This window comes from Adelges cooleyi, unplaced genomic scaffold (genome assembly GCF_023614345.1).
Source record: "Adelges cooleyi isolate 19-005CV unplaced genomic scaffold, UGA_ACOO_1.1 ACOO_flye_CR_arks_rails_tigmint_CR_PRNA_8, whole genome shotgun sequence".
NCBI lineage: Eukaryota > Metazoa > Arthropoda > Insecta > Hemiptera > Adelgidae > Adelges > Adelges cooleyi.
The window spans coordinates 838,175-846,724 of record NW_026096513.1 but is presented as its reverse complement, the minus strand read 5'-3'; the positions used below and the strand labels follow the sequence as shown (position 1 = coordinate 846,724).

The window sequence follows — 8,550 nt, the reverse complement described above, 5'->3', positions numbered from 1 at the left end:
AATGAAGCCATATAATAATTTTTAAATTGTTTTTCATTTTTATGGCGACTAAATAATTTGTTATTTTTTAATATAAATTGACAACTTTGGCAATGATTTCTTCATAACCTTTTCAACACAACCACAAAGGAATTGTTCAGTAAGGTTCAGTAATTGTTCACAAAGATTCAGTATTAAAAAAGTTACAGTGTATACAGATAAAAAAAGCCCACATCAAAGTAAAACCAATACCTTCGCCGGTCTGCATTGAAGCTAAAAATATTCTATAGTCATTTTAAAATTCAATTAAAAATATCAAAATTGTATAAGAATAATATTAAAATAAAAATATGAGCCTAACATAACCTTACTTAACTGCAAAAAAAACTGTTTTATTACATTTTTTAGAATAAACTTAAATGGTTATACAGCCATTATCCTACGATTTTTTTAAGACATTTATTTCATTTTGGACGGATTTTGGGATAATAGTTGAAAATTTTGAAAACCCTTTATTACGTATAATTTACTCAATAATTAAAAACAAAGATACCTAAATGTTTATTTTATGGGTTATTTTGGTTTATGTTAAATAACAGTTTTAACTTCGACGCCGAGTTGAGATAGTATTATTTTAACAATATTTCTAAATGTGTTTAGACTTTGGACCCATGATATCTCATAAACCACTAAACCGTCTACGTTTCATCTTTTTTATGCATCTCTATAGATCAAAAATAGTATTTGGAAGAAACTTTGTTTAGAAAAAAATTAACATTCTTACACTTTATGTTTATTCTTCAAAATCAAGAAAACACTTATGTGTTATAGACGCATAACCCTCGCAGCCGCACATCGTAAATTCAATTGAAAAACAATCTAAGTATTTTTAATTTTACAAATTAGTAATCACATAATTTGGACGCCTCTCCAAAGTTTAAAAAAAAATGATTTTCAAGTAGCGGCTTCCGGGGTGACACAGTTTAGAATCCAAAAAAAACGATCGAAAATAATATCCCCCATATGTTTGATTTAAAACATATGATATAAAAACCTTTCCCCTTCGGATGTATTGAGGATGGAAAAGGAAACGGTCAGGGAATGGCTGTTCGATAAACCACCGTTCAGCGGTGTATCCACAGCTCGCGTCATATTGACGTCAGCTTCACCTGGCCAAGTTCCTCGGACTTCGGGTGAACCGGCAGCTGGCGATATGGGACTTATGAACTCGGGACTTGGAAGGTTCGGTCCGATTCATATGTTCTGGAACACCAGGACGGGTTACTATCATATCATTGGCAAGCGGAACGACTTATTTCAACCGAACCTAACCCGACCAGGACCAGGAGTATGAAGAGGCGCCTGTAACTTCCCAGAGTTCCCGTCGAGGATCGTTGTGGAAGCGAGGTAAAAAAGCCGCAGGCCGACGACTAAGGTCTTTTGGCCGACGTGTTTGTCTCATATTTCTTCTCAATTTGCTATTGGTTTTATTTGTTTTTTATGATATTTAGTTTTTGACTTTTGTTATACTCTTAAGTCTTTCAATTCAATTTTCCCATAAAACTATTGTTTTTTTTTCGTTTGTTATTATGTTAACTAAACTTTAAAATTTTAGTAATCATTTTTTGATTTTCATGTATTGTTTATTTTTCTATATAATTTCATAATACAGGTTCTTTAATTAATACATTTTTGATAATTAATTCACAAAGTTAATTATTTACCATTTTTTCGTTTTTGGTTAGTTTTTTTTTTTTAATATTTATTTGTTTGTGTTATTTTTTGTTCAATTAATAATTAACGAATATTATTTTTGCATATTTTGTACTTATAACTTGTACTAAAATGTTTAAAAAAGTTGTTTAAATTGTTATGAATTTTGTTACATTTTTATTAGATTAATTAATAAAATGTAATTTTCCGTCTTTGCTCGACTAGTTGGACGGTTTTGTTATTTTAATTTTGGCTGTATAACTGTATGAATATTTTAAGCCAAGACAAATCATCAAGTCCACTAATTATCAGAATCTCACGGGGTAAGTCATATAATATTCTGCATGATTTTTTTTTATTTTAAGTCACTCAGTATCTCACTGGGTTTAATTAAAAATTAATTTTTTTTTCTATATTATTTTTGTATAACTTTTCCAAAAACGTTTATGAATTCCTATTTTCTTACCCCCTCTTAAATTATTTTTTTTGATAGCAACTTTTGATTTTCAAATGAGATGATATATTTTTTAGTAATTATGTTAAAACTAAAAATTTAAATGTTAATATCATACTAGTATTATCATATAATTCATACACATTCGACTAAATGATTTAATTATTACTGCACACGAATACAATATATTATAATAAAATAATGTCCAGGTCGATTTAATATGATAAAACTCTTTAATTTATTTTCAGAAAAAAATATGTTACATACATTTAATTATTGTAATAGTACATTTAGTATTTTAATATTCTCACACAACACAAATTCATAAGATATTATTATTGTTAAACATATTCAATATTAGGTAAAATATTTTTAAAAAATAACATTCATAATGAGTCATTAGATAAAAACATGGTTACGTGAACCCTTATTTATGTAACAAAGATAAAACAAAATGATGTAACAAATAAAATTCTGTAGAAAAGAAATATAACAAATGTACAATTTCTAATATTAAAAATTGTAGTTTGTACCTTTGTCAAGTGAAATAAATGTAATATTTATTATATTTTATATATATTTATTTATTGTACATAAAATTTAACTTATTTAAACAAATATTTAACGATTTTTTTTACCTATTCCGGAACTGCTCATACTACAAGTTGACTTAACTTGTAGTTATACATCTTTCTAAAAACCATTAAATAATTTATTATAAAATAATATTGAAAAAATGCTACCTGTCGTAAATGTCATATAGATACGTGAATTAAAATTTTGATTCAAAGTAAAACGAAAAATGACATTACTTTATAATCTAATTTATACCCAATTTGTAGATAATAAGTCATTCAATAACAAGCATATAATAAACATATTATATATTAGGAAAGCCAAAATAATAATATATTAGGTATTTTAACAAGTTAACTTAGTTAGAGAATTATTTGAAAATCTAAAATTAAAATAAATAATTAATATACAAAATAATTACTTTTACGAGTGGCCTATGTTCATGAATTGCTGTAAAAATAATTTTATAAGTAGGTACATTCTTTTAGGTTTACCTGTACTTAAAATTTATTTAACTCTTTAAAATAAAACTCTAAATCAGTTTTAGATACAACTAAAAATTAAGTTATATATTAGTAATAAAGTTGCAAAATTTTTAAGTGATTTTTACCACCTAATCTTTTTTTATTCATTTTTCATATGATAAAGTCGTATTTTATTAAGTATATAAATACAAAATATGTATAATTACGTAAAGATGGAAACGGAGATACTCCATCTGCAAGAAAAATAAAATCATTTTACTAAAAATAAAATGACCTAAGATTACAAATACCATTGTGACTCCTCACCTACTTTTACGATATCATATGTTATTTCTTCATCTGGATATGTATAAACATCCATTCCAGTCTTGAAAACTGAAATAAAAAAAGCCTTATGTATAATGCTTATTATACTATATTATTTAGTATGTAACTAACATGACCTAACCTAACAGTAAAAAAAAAATGTATTTTATTTTTTAGAATAAACTTTAATGAAATAAATTGATGATACTTACTCTTAGGTAATCGAACACCGACAGTGTCACCTATTTTTAATGTTTTTTTCGAACCTAAAATAAATGATAAATTTGTATTCAAACATTAGGATAAGAAATGTAATACTTGAGTCTAATTTAATATATAGTTATACTTATTATACTTATATAACATTATACTTATTTAAACAAATATTATGACTTTTGAATGACCTGTTTTGTATTCCGGTGCAACGAATTTTAGGTACTTTTTGTAGTCCTTATGTCTGAAAACCATTAATTAACTTATTATAAAAAGATATCGAAAAAACGCTACTTGTCGTAAATGTAATAAACGTAAATTTGAATTTTGATTCCGAATTAAACGAAAAACGACATTAGTCAATTTATAATCTAATGTATAGCCAATCTATAGATCATAAGTCGTTCACTAAACACAGTAAAAGCCTTAATAATGCATTAGATATTTCAACAAGTTAAATTAGCTTTAAAACTATTTGGAAATATAAAATTAAAATAAATTACTAGTATACAAAATGATTACTTACTCGGGTGTATACCGTGCAAGAATGTCTGTAAAAAAGCATTTTATACGGTTTATAGGAATATACTTTTAGGTTTATAAGTTGTAAGCAAGTTAATTTTTGTTTAAATTATGATAAAAACAAATTATGAAATGAAACCAACGTTAAAATGTTATAGTTAATATATTAAGAGTACTTCTATGAGCTAACAAATAGGAAAGCTACAATATTGTTTTTTCTTTACTCAACAGATAGTGATTTTAATTAAACACATGGCGAACTTAACTAAATATTTATTAAAAGATAATTTGAAGGTCTATTTTTAAAACCCTGTAAAATAATTAATATTTGTTTATGTCTTTAAAATAAAAATCATCTTTAAACATTAGTTGTTCATTTTTTAAACAAGTCACACAATAATTAATTGACTTTACTACGCAATAGTTTTTTATACATTTTGAATATGATACAAGACATATTTTAGCTTCGATGCGGAGCTGAGAATGCATTGTATTTACAATTATGTGTTTTTATTTTTTATATTTTGTGTCTGTACCCACAATATCTTCTAAGACGCTAAGCCGATTTTTTCGTGTAGCAACTCTATAGATTAGAAATCGTACCTGTTAGATACTTTAAAGAGTCCAAAAATTTAAAAAATTCACCTTTTCCCCTTAAAAATCGAGAAAAACGCCCAACAAATTTACATATTTTTCAACTTAAAATTACGATGTTCTATAACTTTTATAAAAATAGTCGAATTAGTCCAAATATTCTTTTAACACGGTACTTTCGAAATTCATTGACAAATCAAAAAAATATCATTAACCATTTCCCTTATAATGGAATGAATTTTTTTTCTTAATTTTACTTTTTTATACAAAGTTTTAGGGATTTAGGTTTGAAAATTAGATCTAGAATGGTCCTATAACATATACAGTTTTATCAAATGTCTATAGTCAAACTTTTTTTTTATTAAGGAAAATCCAAAAATACTACACTTTGACCGTAGTCAGTTTTACTAAAAAGGATGCTATGTGTGCGAATCAACAGTCAACAGGTAATAAAAATATATTCATTATGTTTTTATTTATGATACATGGGTAACTATGGTAATACTTGTTTACACCCTTATATTAAAAATTAAGACTGTACTAGGCTGAATCTACTATTCACAGATTCGCACCGAAGCGTTTATTCAAAATTGGTTTTATCACTTTCAGTTATAATAATTCCTGTAGACCTGTGACCTCCCCGTCTCCATTATGCAGCGACTGTACTGGCTTTTTTTATATATTTATATACAAAATAAATATAATTACCTAAACCTGGAAACGGACTTTTTTTATCTGTAAGTAAAGACAATTATTATATTAGTTTAAATTTATCTATATATACTACTCATACTCCTCACCTTCTTTTACCAATGCATATGTCCTTACGTTCGATGTATCTGTTAACGATATATTAAATCCCACGGACAACACTGAAATAAAACAAAAGTTATGATTTTATTTTGTTTAGTAGGTACGTAGAGTACATCTGTGTGGATTTAGGAATTTCTGTATAAAACAAAAATGTTCTTAATTATAATTACGTAATACAATTGATTATACATATATAATAATTATATATATATATATATATATATATATAGTCAATGGTTTTTCAGGATATTTGAATACCATAAAAAAACGGCTGCTCGATGACTGAAGAAATGTAACTTCAAAGATAAAGGAATTTGAAATTTGTAGGATAAACAAATAGGTAATTAGAAAATTTTAATATTCTTCATAAAAATGTTGGCTTTATTCCAAGTATAGGTACCTATAAGATACTCTTATTCAATATCAAACTTTGTGTTGCCAAACGTCGCACATATTAAAGATTTGGGAATTACATTTTCGTCTGATTTAACTTTTAACCGCCACATCTCTATAATTGTTAATAAGGCTGCAAGACAGTTAGGTTTTATCAGACGACATTGCAATAATTTCAATAAAATTATAACTTTAAAAACACTTTACTGTTCTCTTGTTCGATCCTGTCACGAATACAACTCATCTCTTTGGTCACCACATCAGTTTTATTTAATACAGGATTTAGAATCCATTCAAAATCGATTTCTACGTTTTATTTCTCTTAATTGCAATATTTACAGAACTCCACATTCATCATATAGACACGATAGAAATAAGACGTATAAAATCGGATTTAATCTTTTTGTATAAACTGATAAATAATTGTACAACTTATTCTGAATTATTAGCATTGATAAATTTTAAGATAAATGTACGCAATACCGATTTATTCTACCCTAACTCAGGTACCACATTTTTAGTGTCAAATTCACCGTTTGTTACAATTAGCTAATACATATAAGATAGATCCGTTTGTATATAGTTTATGTTAATTTAAAAGTAGTCTTAAGTTAAATGTTTAGTATTAGTTATGTTAAGAGAAGTTATTTGTTGTATCGAAAGAAATTGGTTTATTGTATATTAGCATATATAATTGTAATTGGACAAATCTAAAATATTTTTAAAGGGTACTATTAAGAGATAATCTTTAACAACCAAATGGAAAATATTATGAGTAATTATTTATGTTAATACATGATATATAATTTATAGATTTAAACTAGGTAATATACTTATTAAACATTTTGTTTTCAATACATGTATTCAAAATATGACTAAAACATTAATCACTAAAATGGAATAACTTAATTACATAATACATATCTCTAAATTAGCAATACATTTATGATAAAAAAATTACTTATTTATTCAAAATTAAATAATTTTTTATTCCATTTATCAGAATTGTTTTAGTTTGTATTCGTTACTAATCTATAATTTGCCCATTTCCGATTACAACTAAATTTTGTTAGTTTAGTAAAACTATAAAAAAAAAAGTAAAAACTGTTAATTTATTTTTTTAGAATAAACTTTAATAATTATACAACCGATGTACTTTTTTTAAATACTTGAAATAAATATATTATACTTACTGTTAGGTAAATTATAAGCACCGACTACGTCTTTTTTTTTTAAATCTTCTTCTTTTATTTCCGAACCTAAAACAAATGGTTAAGTTGTATTGAACCATAAGGATAAAGAATATAAAGTTTACACTATAGATCAGGAATAGTATTTGAAAACAAACTTGATGGGCAAAAAATTAACATTTTCACCCTCTCTCCTTTAAAATCGATAAATCAGTTTTTACCTCTAACATAACTTTCCTAACTGTACTCCAGTATAAGTTTTAGAAAACCATTCAAGTTCTTTGTAATAAATACAAGGCATCGATCGTGACATAATTTTAAAATGGTTTAGTTGTTAAAATTGAATTTCTTAATGATTTTTAATATTATTTAGAATTGTTTTAAAGTAGAAAATAAAAATGATCATTAATCGACGCTTGAAGCGTTTATTGAAAAATATTTTTATTTTTTTTAAACTAATGTCAGATTACTCGTTTCAGAATTCAGTTATAATTAAAAATGAGTTGTTTAACGCAGATTTTTTTTTTGGCTTCTCGATTTAAAAATTAGTGAATTTTATTTTATACCCACCTTCTTATACATAAAAATATAGAAAACATTTTGAACGTTTACCTTCGCAACATCGACGGCCAGCTCCTATAAAAGACACTATAAAAATTAAAAAAATAGTAGCTCTCATCGTTGGTATTTAATACTTTGCACTTCAAGAACAAGACAGAATAAGTTACGGAATGGAATACGGAATGGAATACAGAATGGATTTTACATTTGAACACGTCGACTTAACCTTTTTTGTTTTAAGTAAACAAAAGTTACCACAAATTTACAGAGTGGAAAAAAAAAATTACAATAAGAGTTAAATACATCATATTCTAGGTAAATTATAGGTAGTATTTGTTTGAGTTTGGTTTTTTACTTATGCCATATTTATTATGTCACAAAAATAATGTGGATCGCATTTGGTTTGAGTTATATGTATTTCTCTACACAACAATAGGCTAAAACCTAAAATCGCCAAACCCCTTCCCCCTTTGAGGTATAAGTGTTTTTTCATTTTACGACTACAATAATTTGTAATCAACAATATAATGTATTGAATACATTCATACATATAATGTATGAATGTAGTTTTCACATACTTGTTGGCTGTTAAATAATTCACATATAAAAATTCATAGGCCATTTTAAATAATTGCCACAATTAAAAAATTATGAAATCGAGTTCAGATATATAAACTTAAAATTTTAAATACTATAAGACCTTTTTTAAGTAATATCATATTAGACTATAAACTTTTAGTAAAAATAGTAT

General features: G+C 25.6%; 1 protein-coding gene across 2 annotated transcripts; it reads right to left on the bottom strand.

Moving 5' to 3' along the window:
• Nucleotides 1–2,547: 2,547 nt before the first annotated feature.
• LOC126845742 (uncharacterized) lies at nucleotides 2,548–8,068 on the bottom strand. Of its 2 annotated transcripts, none has more exons than XM_050584614.1 (11): nucleotides 7,851–8,068; nucleotides 7,242–7,307; nucleotides 5,643–5,714; nucleotides 5,551–5,577; nucleotides 4,253–4,277; nucleotides 3,918–3,970; nucleotides 3,726–3,779; nucleotides 3,518–3,582; nucleotides 3,414–3,440; nucleotides 3,144–3,172; nucleotides 2,548–2,839 (listed from the first exon to the last, which is right to left on the bottom strand). In XM_050584614.1, exons 1-10 carry the CDS (start codon nucleotides 7,915–7,917, stop codon nucleotides 3,146–3,148), a joined length of 483 nt encoding a protein of 160 aa, XP_050440571.1. In that variant the 5' UTR covers nucleotides 7,918–8,068; the 3' UTR covers nucleotides 2,548–2,839; nucleotides 3,144–3,145. The 2 variants fall into 2 exon arrangements, with proteins under 2 accessions (XP_050440571.1, XP_050440570.1); XM_050584613.1 differs by having other exon boundaries at nucleotides 3,514–3,582; nucleotides 7,851–8,063.
• Nucleotides 8,069–8,550: the final 482 nt, after the last annotated feature.

Coding starts and splice junctions, on each gene's coding strand:
- LOC126845742 (XM_050584613.1), bottom strand. CDS start 7,917: ATGAGAGCTACTATTTTTTTAATTTTTATAGTGTCTTTTATAGGAGCT. Junction 3,780..3,917: donor TGCACCGGAATACAAAACAG/GTCATTCAAAAG, acceptor CATTTATTTTAG/GTTCGAAAAAAACATTAAAA. Junction 3,173..3,413: donor ATCTCCGTTTCCATCTTTAC/GTAATTATACAT, acceptor TTATTTTTACAG/CAATTCATGAACATAGGCCA.